The sequence below is a fragment of the Gadus morhua genome, chromosome 1 (genome assembly GCF_902167405.1).
Source record: "Gadus morhua chromosome 1, gadMor3.0, whole genome shotgun sequence".
In the NCBI taxonomy this organism is placed as follows: domain Eukaryota; kingdom Metazoa; phylum Chordata; class Actinopteri; order Gadiformes; family Gadidae; genus Gadus; species Gadus morhua.
In genome coordinates, this window is record NC_044048.1 from 26,114,161 (window position 1) to 26,131,624 (window position 17,464).

Consider the following 17,464-nt stretch of genomic DNA (forward strand, 5'->3'; position numbering starts at 1 on the left):
AGATTAGAACAACTAATTCATGGCTGTATTCTGACAAACCCCTCAATTAGTTTTAGTTTCAAAGGCGTGATGTAATAGTAAAGTAATACCCGAATATTTGGTTTATGGGAGGGCTTTTATTATTTTCGATAAAACATGGTAATTTTACAACTTCTCTCATTGTATGCAAGTATGCTAAACAAAACATATGGAAACAAAGAGTAAAAGTGTCTGCAAATGCATTACATAGTCTAATAAAGCACCCTGATTAACAAATTGTAATTTGCAAAAGGCCTTTACAAGCAATAGCGGGTCAGAGAGTAAATAAACTAGCAAAAGCAGAAAACTAGGGGCATCTTATGTGAAGTAATAAGGTTTCTTGACGTTAACTCCGTATTCAGTGAGGGCTGGACTTAGGTCCTCCATGGTCAAAGTGTACTTCTTATCCTAGATAATGAAAAACAGACAAAGAAATACCATAATGACAGGGTTAAACACACACACACACACACACACACCCCCCCCCCCCCCCCCCCCCCTTTGTGGGAGAAATAGGCGTGTAACATTGTTCTCATGGTACTGTAACCTTGTACCAGGAGAACAACGTTCCCAATGGAAAAATACAGTTATTTGATGGAAATTCATCTTTGACCAACCTTAGTCTTATTTCTTGAACTTCCGGAAGCAGTGCCCTTCATTTTACAGTATTGAAGGGCATCGTTGGCGATGTCGGATATGAACTTCTGAGATGCTAGGGAAATGAGACGAATTCTAAAAAAAAAGAAAAAGGGGATGGTTTTTGGGTACCACTGGTCGTTGTTGCAATTTCTCACATGCTGCTACTGGGTATACCGGGTGCCCGAGAAAAACATCTGCTTGTTGCAAGTAATATGCTTCAAGAATTGATCTCCCTCTTATTCACATACACTTTTTATTACATATTTTTATGGTAAAATAGATAAAAATTGAAATGTCTGGATAATAGCGGCCTTTTAGCTGTGCACAATTTTTGGGCCTCCAACAAGCTGAACACTGTAATGAAGCTGGTTCTTAGGTAATTCTTACATTCTTGGATCAGATGCCTCAAAGCCAGCCCGGTTGAGGTAGTAACCTGTGACCGCATCGGGAATCTAAAAAGAAACAAATCACAGATCCTTATTCCATGGCTGAGTATACACCAAAATCCCATTTATCGTTGGATAACGGTTCTTTTTAGTTCTCAAAAAGAAATGCTGAACATTTCTGTTTTTGAGCAAAAGTTCATTAAAGGCGAAAAATCAGTGCAAAATACCACAAGTCTGATGCTTCCTGCTTCCACAATGGATGTATTAAATTGGCCGTTCATCCAAGTTTGAGTGTTATGTGGGTTTCGATAACATTTGATAACAACACTTGCACTGGCTCATACGGAACACAGTGGGTCTGCTTTTGATTTCTTCTAAAACAATTAAGACAGTAACGACTGTTCAAGCCACATTTTTTGCAACTCGGAGACGGAAGTTCTCTTGCTAAAACAGGGGTTTATTAACATTTTATAATAATAATAATAATAATAATACATTTAATTTAGAGGCGCCTTTCAAGACACCCAAGGTCACCTTACAGAGCATATAGTCATCATACATTTTTTAAAAAGCAAGACATTGTGGAAAAAATAAATAAATAAATAAATAAACATAAGCAATAAGAAATAAATTAAAAAAAACAATCAAAACAGTGATCAGTTAGACGTTGTGTGCGAGTTTGAACAAGTGAGTTTTGAGTTGTGACTTGAAGGTTGAAATGGTGTCTGACTGTTTATGAACAAAACCGCAGAATTTGGATATAAATACTGTATTACTGTAGTGGCAGAGAATATTCACTGGCCTCATCTATTAAGAGAGAACACAATAAAGTGTTTGAAGGGGTGTTACAGGGGCAGCTGTTCCTATGCCCTACTTATCCTGGGAGTACAATAGGCAAATATGAATAAACATGCAAGCCCAATTCCATTTGAGGGTACAGATTTGATGTAGTATACCGTGGGAGTGTAGTCTTCCAGTTGCATCAGGAAGTCTGCCAGGGGTGTGGTGGAAAGGGATGGCTTCATATCACCATTGGAAATGCCTCCAGGAACATAGACACCGTTGGATACGGACGTGTCGGATGATGGGGTCACCATGGTAGCCGATGTTGAGGCTGTAATTATTAAAAAGGCATTATTAAAAAAGTATTCACTGAAAGACAATGAAAGATTAACTTCATAGACTACAAGTGTTCAAACAAGGCATCTGATATAAAGACCCGTTAGCCTGTTAGGCAGAACTCGAATGTTGCATTTACAAATTAGATTAGTCGATTAAATCCAATTAAATAAACGTAAAAAGTCATGAATGCCTCGTTTGGCAACAATAAAGGTTGAATGATTCATTATCACAAGACCCAGCCAGAGAAGCCACATACCATTACTAGCCAGCGACGGGATGCTGGCTGCATGTGCAGTTGGATTACTGTTTGTGATGCAGTTACTTGCGATGGATGCAGTCGTAGAGGAAACTCCAGTGGTGACAGATTGGTTGACGTTGTCCATTCTCTCAAGATCTCTTTAGTATCCAGGTAAAAATAGTTTAGTAATGAAATGTTGTGAAGCCTGGCGGTGTCTCGGCTTGCCTGCTAACGTTACCTAGCCAAGACCGACCACAACTGATGCACACGGTCGTTTCCTCAAGTTATGGTCAAATTGTATATGATGTGCAAACGTTACAGAAGTAAATTAGAGTTGAATCGCGCTAATGTAGACCAGAGCTTGAAACCATATCTACCAATATCCCTTAGCTTTTACAAATGTTTTTCAACCAAGGCGTCACATCCCGCGTGTCACGTGACCCCCTAAAATCCCGGCGGCCGAGGTAAAACGGGATGCAGTAAGTTGTTTACATATACACTGAGTATAATGCTTTTTTTTTTTTTACCAACAAAATGTGTGCGCTAAGGGATTGAACAAGACCAATTTTCCTCTACAATGCAAATCGTATTATTTGTTGTACGAGCTAATGTAAAGCTATCAAGGAAGGCGGAGTATATCCGGTGTATTATTTTCAAACTAAAGCGAGGGTCTTTACCGAATTTAAACCCTGTCGCGCTTTTATTTTGATGGCAGAAGTAGTATATTATGTTTTCATAATCTGTGAGCTTCAGAGAACTTCCTTCGGAGACTTATTTAGGTTATCCCAATTTATTGCCATTATCGCTTTGTGTAGCTCTCACCTTCAACAACATACAATAACTATGCAGGGGATTATTATTTAGACTCTTGTATTTAATGTAATATAAATAAACTGCCATTCAACGTAACATAAAAACGTCACCGACGCTAGGGAACGACACGCAATTGTCTGCTTGTTCTAATCGGCCTTAATCGAAGTAACGATGCAAGAGGGATTTATTTATGGATTACAAATTACATTAAGAAATGATTATTGGTTTCCCACGTTGACTCATCCATCTATCCAAGTCAGGTGACAGTCTTCTGCGTATAATGTGTAAATGTGCTAATTGGAACAAATCTGGAAAACAGTTGTCAGTATTTTATGACGGAATACTCGGACTTTAGACCTTTTCAATGTTGCTTGGAGGCAACCGTGAACTTATCGTCGTTCCTCAACGAAAACTTCAACTACGATACACATGCAACTGTATTAGTAGCTAAAGATAACGTCACAGTTTTAATGTAACAAATTAGTAATACGAGTCTATTTACATCCACAGAGTTGCACCATGCCGTCACCTGTGTCTGTCATCGTGGTGGGAGCGGGATGCCGCGGCGAGACGTACTCACAGTTTGCACGCATTTACCCTGACCGAATGAAGGTCAATATAATGGACCTATAACTGAAAGACAATCATACTTTTCCCATCAACAGTATTCAAAGACAAAACAAATGCAAACTGTGTGTTTGCATGTACTCATCCATTCCAGGTGGTCGGAGTAGCTGATCCTAGACAATATGCTTGCAAGAAACTTCAAGAACAGCACAATATAGCGGAAAAAAATATATTTGAAGGTTGGAAAAAAAACATTCAGTACTTTTCAAAATAATTAACTTCTTTATTCTATAAGGATATTGAATTTGCTATGTTATCGCCTCCTAAGACTGGCATGGGATATTGGAGCGAGAGAAGTTTGCTGATTGTGTTCTCGTTTGCACCCCTGACCGTCTTCATAAGGTACAATTTACTTCAGTTTAAGTTTCCCCATAGCACACTCAATACAACCCAATCCTGTCCTAGATGATAAGGTGTATATGCTGAATCTGTGCACAGCGTTAATCATTTGTCATCATTTTTCTTTACCAGGAGCCTGCCGTTGCCTTCGCCAGACAGGGGTACCATCTCCTATTGGAGAAGCCAATGGCAGTGAGTTATTATTCTGTTATTATGGACTTATAAACGGCTCACATAATCAGATAATTCAGAATCACTATAGGTCTTTTTTATGTGCAAAAAACATGTTGTCTGTAAAAAACATATTGTTCCCCTGAATCTTATGAGACTGCGATTGGTCTTGAGAGATATTGCAATTAACTTTCATTGTAAAACAGTTTTTACCATGATTACGTTTTTCTTCTTCTGCTTCTTCTTCTAGACCACAGTGGAGGACTGCACAGAGATAGTGGCAGCATGCACTGAGTCTGGCGTGATGCTAACAGTGTGCCACGTCCTTCGATACGAGCCCATCATCCACAAGATCAAGGTACCCTGGCAGCGTCCATCTTCCGCCTGAATGAAGGATGGACGGTTTGTCTTGAGGCATGGATTATTCATATCCATGATGTGGAATTAAATTTGAAATGTGTTGTTGCAGGAGCTGATTGATTTTGGAGCAATTGGGGACGTGGTCCATATTCAGCACTTGGAACCGGTGAGAAATGCCTTGCTCAATCTTGATATCATATGCAACCATCTCTTTGGAACTGTATCTGTTTTCATATATATGCATTAAGGAAGTGCATGCACTGTACAGTCATACTTTTCAGTCAGTCAGGTTGGAAATATTTTTATTCAAGTGACAATGTGTTTGTTTTAACACAGTTGAAACAGTAGAGCCCTAGGATATTGAACCAATCTCTTTAAATATCTGAGCACACAAGTGGGACTCTGATTTCGACCAACCAGGCCGGCTTCTAAAACCAAAGCCTCTTGGGTTCCAGGTTGGGTGGTACCACTTTGCCCATTCGTTTGTGCGAGGGAACTGGAGGAATGAAGCAGAGAGCTCCTTTGCTCTGTTGGCCAAGTCGTGTCACGACATTGACCTGATACATCACTGGGCCGGAGGCCGACGGTAAGCCAGTAGTCAACCTTCCAACTATCTAGTAATTCTCTGTCTTCATGTGCGTAGTGAAAGACATGGTAAATTATGTTCTGAAGGACTCAAACTGGGAATGACTAGGGAATATTTTGTGGATTGAATTTACAAAACGTGCACACGTAATTTCGCAAACATTCTTTTGACAGTGGGATTTGACACAGTTTGCTTTAGAAACATGGTTGGTGATTGTTTTGATATGTTAACTTCCAGTAAACCAGTTTTTAAGGCATACCATGCCTTATTACCATACCGCCCAAGCTCAACATACCTCCACGTATAAAAAGTTAGGGTGCGAGTGACACATAGCGAAGTGCCTTGTGTACATCCACCCAACTTAATAGTTATTACGTTAATTTGGTCACAATCAGGGGTTTATTTTGCTCACGCATTGGGCTTTTACATACCCATTTTGTGTCATTGGTGTAAGACACGTTTTCAGCTGCAGTGTGCTCTTTACATAGTGAGATTGTGAGATGTGTGTGTGTGTGAGAGATAGATGAGAGATGTTCCTTGTATACCACATGACATCACTGTTATTAATTAGGTTGCGTTTAGGTGTCTATTTGTGTATTTGCCAATCGGTATATGGTTAATCAGTTTTCTGACAGTATACGCTTTTGGGCTGGTTTTTGATTGATTGGGCTGCTTTAGACTGTAGTTTAGCTGAAAATTGCCAATCTGTGAACTGAACATACCCATTTGCAGCTACTAAACGTGAGCATCGTTCACCCTGGTGATAGTGAACGACGCTAACCCACTGTTTAATGGCACCCGAGAATTTACTGTAACCGGCATGCCAGCATGGCTTCTAAAAACAACAACAACTTAATTACCACTGAAGCCAATAGTGCATATTTGAAAGAGTTCTATGAACCAATAAGTACAGATTTCAATGGTAAAAAACACCAGTTTTTATGCAAAGTGTGCGCTCCGGTTCTGAGGAACAAGTCAGAACGTCAGCCACATCGGCAACAAATTTAAAAAGACATCGAATTGCGGCATCCGACCAGTCTTGGTAAATATTGCCACTTAATGACGATCATCACAAGAAGGGTAAGCCCTTGCGCCTCCCCCCCAGTCAAACTGACCGCACGGATGCAGTTAGCTCGGTTTTTCACATTCTGCGTAATCTGACACATTGGTTAACATTCTCGCTTTTTTCTTGGCTTTTTAAAAGTAATGTTGATTCTTTAGTAGTATACAGTAATTAGTTTACTTTGGGCAGTGGACAGTGGCAATGATTGGGGGACTGGGGGTGGAGGGGTAGCAGCAGGAGGTTCTACTGAAAAATATAATTAAAAAAGAAGGCATGAACGTGAACAGTTAATTTTTAACTAGTAAGAGTAAAAAAGTATGAAGTGAAAAGACTACTGAAGTACTCAAGAGTACAAGTAGTGAGTTTCTCCAGATTTATTTTTGAAACATACAGCGCAACACAAACGGTAGAAAATAGACACAAACAACATATAAAACAGCAATGTTCAAATAAAATACGTTAAATTTAAATTAAATTTTAAATAAAACAATAAAAAAGGTCTTTGAAAATAAAATGTATAACCCTTGACCTAAAACAATAATAAATTAATTCTTTATAAAATTGAATACATCAACCTTTAAATAAAATAAAAATAAGGTTCATCCAAATTATATTAATTAAAACCAATACACTTATAACACTGTTGCAATTATTTTGCACATAAACATTTTTAAACCAATTCCTAGGTTACAATATGTCACTGACAAATGTTGAGCCCAAAAAATTTAAAACACAAAAAATTTAAATTGAATACTTCAAAACCTGCTGGCAAACTCACTTAACGTATGAAACTACAGAGACTGAAAAAAGAGATCACTCAGAATCTCCCACATCCAGACTCAGGGCATGCAAAGTGAGTACAGGGAGAACAGGAAAGGTGTGTCACAGAAGAACAGTTTCTCTGTGATTGTGAGTGTTTGTGAGTTTGTGTGATTGAGAGGACGTCTGATTGTGAGTGTGTGTGAGTTTGTTTGATTGTTACTGTGTGAGAAGTTGTGGTTGTCTCTTACAGTTTCAGAATCAGCGGTTTGTTCTATTTTCTCGACTAACCCAGATAGTCGCTAAAATCTGCGTGTCCTGTTCCTGAGAACATAGCACGGCACGGCCACGGACACAACATTGGCGCGGAACCGGAGCCATTAAAAAGTGTGCAACACTGCGTAGCGCAAAAATATGCACCTATCAGCGGTACGCCACTGCTAGGTGAAGCTGTCTCTGCAATCAGACATTGCTCCCGCAGGCATTTTGAAAGCCAGTCCTCACGACAAAATGCCAGCGGTGGAACGAGATAACAAATGCTGTCACTGTTTACCTGTGTAAGGACATGGTTCCCTTTCAAAATGTCGATAGAAAGGGCTTTAAAGATATGTTCAAAACACTCGACCCCAGGTACGCGTTACCTGCCCGCACACACTTGAGATGCCAAAACCATAAGGCAAGGTCCGCAAGCAAGTGGAGAAACAAATCCATACTATTAAACATAAGTGTTTTTCAGAGATGGAAGTAACTTGAGAAAATATTTTAATTTTTTTCATGCTGTTATGCTGCCTTACCAGTATTTTACCCCTTCAGAGGCATTTATATCGAAATGAGAAGATTAAATTAACATACAATGATATTATACCGTTACCGTCTATGCCTCAAATCATACCGTGATAAACATTTTAGTCCATACCGTACAGCCCTAATTTGAAGGAACTATCGTGTGTTAAATTAGAGGTAAGTCAAGGTTTTTGGAGCAAAATCAACAGCTATTTGTTTGCTTGATTCAACTACTGTGTTTTTGATGTGATATAATATTGTAACACCGAGTACTGCACGAACCTTGCATAAAGTTAGTAAATTCTAAAAACATAGGGCAATTTATATAAATAATCTGGTAAGGGGGTTGTCCTAGGCTAATACACTAACAGCACATTTCTGTATAACAAAGGACTACATTTTGCATCCAAGTCTGTCATTTGAAATCTTTCCATTGTATTGTGTGCTACAACCTCCGTAATGAATATTCACGCTAAGTCCCGCCCAGGGTAGCTTAGAATAGCCGTATATCTCGAAACACCGATCAGTCCTTGGACCGATGATTCCTCCCCCTCACTGTCACCTTTTTTACTCTGAGGAGTTTGCAGGTCTGTTTATTGCAAAAATGTCAATAAACATTTTAGCAACAATTTCAGTAGCGTCGCCATTATTGACTCTAGAGCCCCAAGACTTGTTCAATAGAGGCATGCCCTCTTTATGGTCCTACTACAACCTTTGTGATGGGGAGAGGGGAGGGAGTGGGAAGATGCATTGGTTGGAGGCACAGACCTTTTCGATTGTACTATTTGTGTTATGTGATATTACTGTATAGCAGGGATGGGCAACTGGCGGCCCAAAGGGCGCATACGGCCCGCATCCTCACTCAGTCAGGCCCGCACATAGTAAAATAAATAAATAAATTGATCGAGTTACAGAAAACTCGGTCAAGAAAGATGAGAAGAATTCATAGAATTCAAAGGCAAACCCATGCTTCTAGTTTGCCTAGAAACGATATCAGTCATTAAAGATATCCACTTAAGTCGCCACTACAACTACTACAACTCTAATGAATATGCTTGTTGGGTTTGAGTTCATTGAGTTGTTGGGCCACGGTTTTTCAGTTTTTAAACATCATTGAATGATGATGTATGTGAGCCCTTTTCACTGATAAAAATACTGACCATTCATGTGGCTGTTTGAGCATGGAAAACATGAAATTAATGTATGTTGGTTCAATTAACATACCGTACATAGGTTATGATTCTGGAAGATTTTCTAGGTAGTGGCCATCCCCAAAATGCACAAGAATACAGGAAATCATATCTACCAAATTCAAAATTGTGTAGCTTCTCTCAGCTCACGTTTAGTTGAAGTGTGCAGTCATGTGGCCCTCTGATGGTTATGAAGAAAAATGCCGCCCTCTTTATCATGAAAGTTGCCCATCCCTGCTGTATAGGGTGGTTGTTGATATAATATATTTTTTGTTAAATAAATGTAAATAATTGTTTTAAAGATTATACTTTCCCCTGCTCATAACTGTGCACAAATATATTGTATGTACACCCTTCTGGTGCCGGCAGACATGTAGAAACCTCCCGGCAGGGTGCGCTTTGCGAGCACACAAAAAAATGTGCAAGCAGAAAAATAAACAATTCACCTCCGCTGCTGCAACTCCATCCTAGGGGAAACACTGGTTCAGTTAAATTCAAATAACTTTATTTTTCCGTTAGGAACTTCAGATGTGGAGGAGCAACAGGGTGTATCCATACCCAACAGTGCATTCAATAAACAACAACACGCACACACGTGCACACACACACCATCAGCCCCGCAGAAAATAAAAAATCCTTGCCTAAGCCTAATGAATAAATAGAATCACCTCCATAGTGGAGGATAAATAAATAAAATAATTTAAAAAAGATTCCTGGCATTAAAATGAGATACAGTTCAAAAGGATTCCAGGTATTAAAAAGAGAGGATACAGTTGAAAGAGGGGTTCAACCATTCAAAAGTCTTATAGATGCTGGGATAAAGCTTGAGTCAGACACGCTCCTTCCATCACCATTTTTAAATCTAGGCTTAAAACACACCTTTTCTCCCTGGCCTTTCCTCCCCTTTTGTGATATGTCGTTTATTTTATGTTTTTTTTATTTTTTTTTATATATGTCTATGTATGTGGTATGTGTTCCTTTTATATGCCTCTTTGCACCATGTACGGCACTTAGGCCAGTGAAAACTGTTTTTAAATGTGCCTTATAAATACATTTTACTTACTTACTTACTTGACAGGGCTCTGTTTGTCCTTGCTTTTAGTAAGCAGAGAACTATTCTGATCCAGCCATAGCCCACGATGGTATTTTTTCGCCTGTTCTCTACCTGGCAGGCAAACATTCAAAACTTTACTAACTAATGGTCTATCAGGGTCTTGATGGTCTGTGTTAGGCCCCCGTGAAATTCTGCAGCTTTAACTCTTATTATTACCTACCCTCTGCGATCACAACACTATTTCCCATCTTGGATTAATGAACTACATGTTGTCATATCTTTCATCATTTTTATGCAATGTAAAAATCAAACATAGAAATTTATCTCAAAATACATTTTAATTTTGAGCGTGAGATACTTAACTGTGTTGTTTTTTCTGTTTCACAGGTGTCTTAAAGTGTCATCATTTGGAGCACTGAGCCATTTTCGAAAAGAAAGTAAGGTCTGTGTCACATTGCCTGAATACAACCGTTATTCCAGTTATTTATAGTCCCCATGGTATATCTGAATCTGGGCTTTATTGTGTTAATTTGTAATATTTAAGCAACCCTTTTCTAAAAGACTTCAGAAATCTGAATTTGTTGTTATTTGTACATGTTAAAAACTGACATGAATCTAAGACTTCTGTCGTTAATCTTTTAGTTTAATGTAATTGTTGTAAAGGTAGTTTGTTATTGGTTATTTCTTGTAGCCAGCTGGTGCTACAAATCGCTGCCTAGACTGTCCAGTAGAGGGCGACTGTGCATACTCATCCAAGAAGATATACCTGGATGGCGTAAAACAAGTAATATCCTCATTTACTTAATTACGTGAACCACTATTTATTCTGAAGATGCATCGAAAACCTATCCAGAAAAAAATATTTCTGTGTGTGTGTGTGTGTGTGTGTGTGTGTGTGTGTGTGTGTGTGTGTGTGTGTGTGTGTGTGTGTGTGTGTGTGTGTGTGTGTGTGTGTGTGTGTGTGTGTGTGTGTGTGTCAGGGTAACGTCGGCTGGCCTGTTTCTGTTATCTGTCCTACGTCGCTGCCAGACATTGAGTCGGTGACCGAGGCTCTGAGGACCGGACCCTACGGCCGCTGTGTTTATGACTGCGACAACGACGTCTGCACCAATCAGGTTAGAGAGCAAAGTCACCTGCACGAATTACGTGTGAAACCATTAACGTCTGCACCAATCAGCTATGCACCAATCAGGTGCTGGAACACCCTGGACCCCCAAGAGAAAATACCTGTTTTTGTGTGCGTGTTTCATGTACCAAAAGGTAGCAGGTTCCTTCCCCCATATAGACAGCCTACCTACCCCATCCCTAGCCCCAGGACTATCCCTCTCTCACTGTGAGTCGCCTTGGATCACTGTCTTTTCACTAAGCCATAAAGTCATGTGTGGGTAACTATGACCCCTTCCAGGTGGTCAACATGGAGTTTGAAGGCGGTCTCACTGCAGCCTTTAGCATGGTGGCCTTCACCGAGTCCATCTGTCAACGCAAAACGACCATCTATGGCAGCAAGGTAGGAACTTAGCACATAAAGCGTTAGGAGCAATCACCTTAGAGGTTTTCAATCAACGTGGGCAGTTAGCAGGAGGAGACCAACAGTTCATTATGCTCTTTACCAAATAATATTAAGGTGCACTCCTGTTTTTTGGCGAGGTCTCCCCACAACGCTGTCAAATTTAGACAACTCAAGTAAGGTAAATAATAAATGAACTGTATTTTAATAGCCAACCGTGACAACCGGGAAATACATTGATTGAAATGGAATAAATGATGCGTAATTTCTATCAATCACCAAATTATATATTATTATATCTATATATTGATTGATAAGAGACCTGGGGAAAGTGCGCAGGAAGGGATGTCATGAGCAGAGTAGTGACTCAAGCTTTGGGAGATGCTTAGTGAAAAGGGTAGGGCCAGATGGTTCCTCAGTCATCATTGTGCATGTTTTTATACCATTGTCTGCAAGAAACAGAAAGTGGCTTCTGTGCGTGTCTCTCATCCTCTGCCCTACAAAATGGATGTCCTTCATTAAAGGTGCTATGTGGAGCATTTTGTGGCATCTCGCATTGGGGTTGCAACCAACTGAGACCTTTATGTCGTCTTATTCATCGTCGCTTTTGCAGAAAAGTCGTCAGCTATGTGACTTATTGTACCATGTCCCGTGTGTTCCACTAGGGGGAGCTGTCCTGCGATGGCCATGAGATTCGCGTGTTTGACTTTGTGAACCGGAGAATGACCAAGCACACGGCCCCCAACCAGACCCCTGAGGGCTTTAGTATGACCGGCCACGGAGCAGCCGACTTCAAACTGATGGAGGCTTTCATTTCAGCCGTGGCAGTGCGTGTTCTTTCTTTAATTTATGTTAGGGATAATATTTAGTAAGCCTGGGAATATTTGAAATATTCAAGGTTCTGACAACACCAATGTCCTCCTCATTTTGCGAATGTCATAATGAGCTCCATAAACGTTAGAAGCTGTATTTGTTGCCACATAATTAAGGTTAATATAATTATTGGCCTTCCGTTGACAGAACAACGACCCGTCCTTGATCCGCTCGGGCCCAGAGGAGACCCTGCGCAGCCACCGGTTGGTGTTCGAGGCCGAACGATCCAGACGAGAGAGCAGGGTGGTGGACTGCAGTGCCATCGACCACCACCAGGTGTCGGCATAAAGCCTCGACCAGCCAATCAAACGCATTAACAACGTAACCATTAAAGGTACTATGTGAATGAGAAATGTCTTCTCAATACTGGCCGCTTTGGCCAGTAAGTCTACTGCAGCCTGCATTCAGAGCACTGGGTTTTATGAATGTAAAATCACAGTTAATATAACACATTCACAGGTGTTTAATGTAATGATTCAATTGCTTTTATTGATTAAAGCGTCTATTGGGTTGCTGCTTGTAAATGATTCATGTTCGACTGCTGATTACGTTCCATCTTTAAAGCCCAGTTCAGACCAAAGATTCACCTTGCAACGGCTTGCAACGGCTTGCAACGAGACGGTTTTAGAACGTCGCAGGGGCGGTGTGAACGGGTCGTTGCAAGCCGTTGCAAGCCGTTGCAAGCCGTTGCAAGCCGTTGCAAGGCGTCGCAAGGCGTTGCAAGGAGTCGCCAGAGATTGAACATGTCAAATCGCAAGGTCCAGTTTTAGAACGCGGCGATTTCTTCAGCCAATCACAGCACAGAACAACTTGTACGTCACGGCCTACTCCGTCCCGGTACCGTACTGTCGTATTTTGTTGATGTATTTACACTTTAATCTTGCTGAATTCTACGACGAATAGCTGTGTCCAAATACAGATATGAGGACGTCAAATGACCTGAAAAGATTTGGTTGGGGTTTGTCTCATTTTTCCTGCATTTACAGTGTGGGCGCAGAATTCGACCGTGCGCTAGATTGATTGTGGCATCGTTGATTGCGACCTGCGTTGCTTGTGGACTCTGTGATGATCGCAGACACGAATAATTGTGTCCAAATACAGATATGAGGACGACAAATGACCTGAAAACACTTGGTTGGGGTTTGACTCATTTTCCCCGCATTTACAGTGTGGTCGCAGATTTCGACGGTCTGCTGTCATGAATTGTGACCCATCGGGAATTGCGACCTGCTGCTTGTGGACTCTGTGATGATCGCAGACATGAATAATTGTGTGCACATACAGATATGAGGACGACAAATGACCGGAAAATGCAATGTATCCAACAACGGGTAATCTAAACTAACTGTAAGCTCCAGCTATTTACTCCAATGCAGATGTAGTGGAGAATGACAAGACATAGTAACTCTAGCCTACTTTCAAGTAAAATAAAACTAATTGCAAACCTAACTAATCTAACCTAACCTACGCAAATGATGATGTTGTTGCGGCTCTCAGCATGTGCCAGAGCGTTCACAGTTGCTATGGAAACCACCTAGCGTCGCAGCCCGTTGCAGCGCGTTGTAGCCAGTGTGAACTGCCCAGTTTTAGAACGTCGCAGCCCGTCTCGTTGCAAGGCGTTGCAAGGCGTTGCAAGGCGTTGCAAGTCGTTGCAAGGCGTTGCAAGGTGTTGCAAGGTGTTGCAAGGCGTTGCAAGGCGTTGCAAGGCGTTGCGAGTTGCAAGCCGTTGCAAGGTGAATCTTTGGTCTGAACTGGGCTTAAGTGTCATAACTGTCAGGCTGACAGGTACGTCTTTAAATACAGTCTTATAACTGACCTGATAATCCAATAATATACCGCTAGTCAAGGTTTATTGATGTGTGTTTAGATCTAAGCCTTACATTTAATTTATTTTTCATAAAAATGTCTGCTAATTTATTCCAATATCAATGTCCTTTACCCTGTTATTTAATAAGGAATTATGAAAGATTAAAATAAAATGCTGCATTGCAATGTGTGTGTGTGTGTGTGTGTGTGTGTGTGTGTGTGTGTGTGTGTGTGTGTGTGTGTGTGTGTGTGTGTGTGTGTGTGTGTGTGTGTGTGTGTGTGTGTGTGTGTGTGTCAGTTGACAAGGGGGAACAGTGCATCATTACCTTCGCGATAAGAACAGTGACTAAGAAGGCTTTTCTGACTTGTGCAAAAAATTATCCCAATGGACAGATCAACAGAAGATAAGTAATACAAAAACGGTCAACTAGTTTGGTCAAGGCTCTTTTTCAAGTCTAGTCAGGAGATTTCCACCTCTTCTCTTGTCCTGCTGGAGGCATTACCATGGTTACCACCGGACCAGCTCTTTAACTTTATAGGTGCAGTTGTAAAATATAAATGTATTATTGACTTTAATCCCTGATTAGTAATAAGTGGGGGAAATGCGCTGTGAGAATACCTTTTTCAGAAGACTGCGCCTTCTTCCGTGTGAGACAATGTAGATACTAGACCGCTCCTGGCTCCATTCTGACTAATCAGGGCTTATCTTCTGAGATTGGTACCGGGAATCGTTTTTTGCCTGACTGAAATTCTGCTGTCCTCGATGGTGGAGAATCGTAGGGAGGGAGCAGACAAGATAGTTATGTCAGAGGAAACAGACGTCCGTAAGTCGGTACAAGGAGGCAACTAGCAGCAGAGAATGAAATAAAACATTTGTTACAGTTCATAAAAATAACCAAGTTTAAAGAAACAGTTATTTAAAATGGCTACTGTCTTTTCTTAATAGCCTAATTAAACGCAGACAGAAGTGGATAGAATTTTTTGTATCATTATATCTTTCTCATGTAAGCGTCTTAGAGTACCATATTAAGCGCTATATAAATTTCATTTATTATTATTATTATTATGGATACACTCAGTCACATTTTTTATTTAGCATTACAGACGAAAAAGGGAACCAGAAAACCAACTTTATTCACTAATGAGGACATGTGTATTCTATGTATTAGGACTTTTACTTTGAAAAAACGTACTGTTTCGTGGGCCTTACAATAAGGTCCTGGATGGAGGGGATTTTCAGTTATTAACTGTAGGATATGACTCTTAAACAATGGACTGATGCCAGAGAGACTGGGCCAAATACCCGCGTATTTTGATTGATCCAGTCATGTCGTTAGGATCAGTCATAGCTGTGACTGACCAGTTCTCTCAACCAATCAGAGAGCTTGCAGTCAACGTGTTGGTCGACTGTGTTTATGTTGCACCAGAGTGTTAATGTGAAAGCGTGGCTCAATTGGCTCAAATTAAATAAATAAAAGAGCCCACGGCCTTGACATCTGCCCACGCCGTTCCCAGAACCAGCACAGTGTCCCTGGGTGGGCCTCTGTTTAGTTTGTACAAACAAAGTCTTCAACATCAGACAAACAATAAACTACCAATATTGGCAAACGCTCACTGTGGGATACGTTTAAAATGTGCCTAGCAAATTCTGTATCATTTGCCTGTAGTTAACATTGTTTTTTTCCATCCTCAGTTTGTCTGATCTTTTCTAATCTTATGGTGCGTTTTATTATTCATCCATCTCGGAGGTCCGAGGACGTTGCCTTTTGGCGACACGCATGAACACGCCCCTTTTCCTCGCACGGCGAACTTGCTTGCTTGGATTAACTCAGAGGAGGCAGAGCAAGGATTCCGAGACAGGATCGCAGAGAATACTAATACGCACCATAAATCTTAATTTTGGATTTTTTCCGATGTGATAAATACTGCTTAAAGCGGACATATTAGGAAAAAAACACTTTTCCTGGGATTTTGGGTGTCGTTTTGGATCTCTGGTGCTCCCGCACGCATACAAACTTTGAAAAGAGCCTGTGCATTTCTGAACGTACCCCACCTACAGTTACCAAACGAGCGAGTCAGTTTCGGCGCCCCCTCCTAAGTAGGAAGGGGGCACATTTAAATATTACCTCCCACTTCCCCACGCCCCTCCAATCAGAGCATTGCTAAGATTTTGTGGACCAGCGGCGAGCAGCTCCAGCGGGGGGGGCTCGGCGGCAGCCCGGCAGCACAGCTCCGGGAGTACAATCCCTTTCTCCGCCGGAACTGCCTCCTCCTCGGCAGTCCGAGGAGGAGACATTTACTTGTCGTGGAAGTACCAGAGACGTCAGACGCAATCTTTATGATTCATAATATCATCCATGGTGCACATAGGTTTTGGCCGTGATATTAAATATAATATAAATACCTATATATCATGCCATATTATATTATATTATATTATAGAGATGTAGGGCTCCAGGAGTCCGCAAATGGCAACAATAACTTCTCCTCCATGCTGTAGTTCACTCTGACAGCTCATTGGTCAATGGGCAGCAGCTCATTTGCATTAAAGCTACAGACACCAGAAACAGCACATTCTGTGTAGGGACTGAAACAGAGGAGAATAGCGCCGGTAGGCAAGATTTTTTTTCTCAAAGCTATTTCCAGCAAACAGCTTAAAAAACATGTTTTCTCGAAATCATATACTATGTTTACTTGTTGGGAAAACACCATAATATGTCTCCTTTAAATAAACCCTCATGTCCAAAACTAGCTATTAAAGTGTAAACTGAAAGTGTCCCAAAATGTGAAGCAACCTCCAAACCTAATAGAACTTCCTCCGTAGCTGTCGCAGCGAGCTGGTGTCCAACCAATGTGATCCTATACCTTGGACCTTACGTTTGCTGTACAGAATACGCCTAGAGGCCAGCGGATGTGAGTCACATTGTGTCATATAAGCCCAGTAAAAAGGGCATTCCAGCTTTATCAAGGAACCCAACTCGTAGCTGGTGCCTGCAGTTAATGTCAACATGAGAGGAACCATTGCTCCATAGCCAACAACGATGACTAACCGCTAGTTAGCTTGTCCTTCAGGCAAATATGATGCGTGAGCCAATCCCAGTGCCCATTTATTATAAGAGGAGTGATGGTT

At 40.9% G+C, this 17,464-nt stretch overlaps 2 protein-coding genes across 6 annotated transcripts; one reads left to right on the forward strand and one right to left on the reverse strand.

The window, feature by feature from the left end:
- Nucleotides 1-96: 96 nt before the first annotated feature.
- On the reverse strand, nt 97-2,969 carry taf10 (TAF10 RNA polymerase II, TATA box binding protein (TBP)-associated factor). Its single transcript, XM_030371644.1, has 5 exons — nt 2,422-2,969; nt 2,000-2,157; nt 1,045-1,109; nt 636-750; nt 97-426 (listed from the first exon to the last, which is right to left on the reverse strand). Exons 1-5 carry the CDS (start codon nt 2,546-2,548, stop codon nt 337-339), a joined length of 555 nt encoding a protein of 184 aa, XP_030227504.1. The 5' UTR covers nt 2,549-2,969; the 3' UTR covers nt 97-336.
- On the forward strand, nt 2,800-13,055 carry zgc:154075 (Gfo/Idh/MocA family oxidoreductase). 5 transcript variants are annotated; one of them, XM_030371374.1, is made up of 14 exons: nt 2,800-2,882; nt 3,727-3,828; nt 3,938-4,022; nt 4,112-4,185; nt 4,315-4,374; nt 4,604-4,711; nt 4,823-4,879; nt 5,169-5,299; nt 10,536-10,590; nt 10,840-10,932; nt 11,129-11,263; nt 11,554-11,655; nt 12,321-12,482; nt 12,676-13,055. In XM_030371374.1, the coding sequence occupies exons 2-14, from the start codon at nt 3,736-3,738 to the stop codon at nt 12,814-12,816; spliced, it is 1,296 nt and encodes a 431-aa protein (XP_030227234.1). In that variant the 5' UTR covers nt 2,800-2,882; nt 3,727-3,735; the 3' UTR covers nt 12,817-13,055. The 5 variants fall into 5 exon arrangements, with proteins under 5 accessions (XP_030227234.1, XP_030227172.1, XP_030227092.1 ...); XM_030371312.1 differs by lacking the exon at nt 2,800-2,882 and adding an exon at nt 3,084-3,182; XM_030371232.1 differs by lacking the exon at nt 2,800-2,882 and adding an exon at nt 3,194-3,476.
- The last annotated feature ends 4,409 nt before the right edge of the window (nt 13,056-17,464 follow it).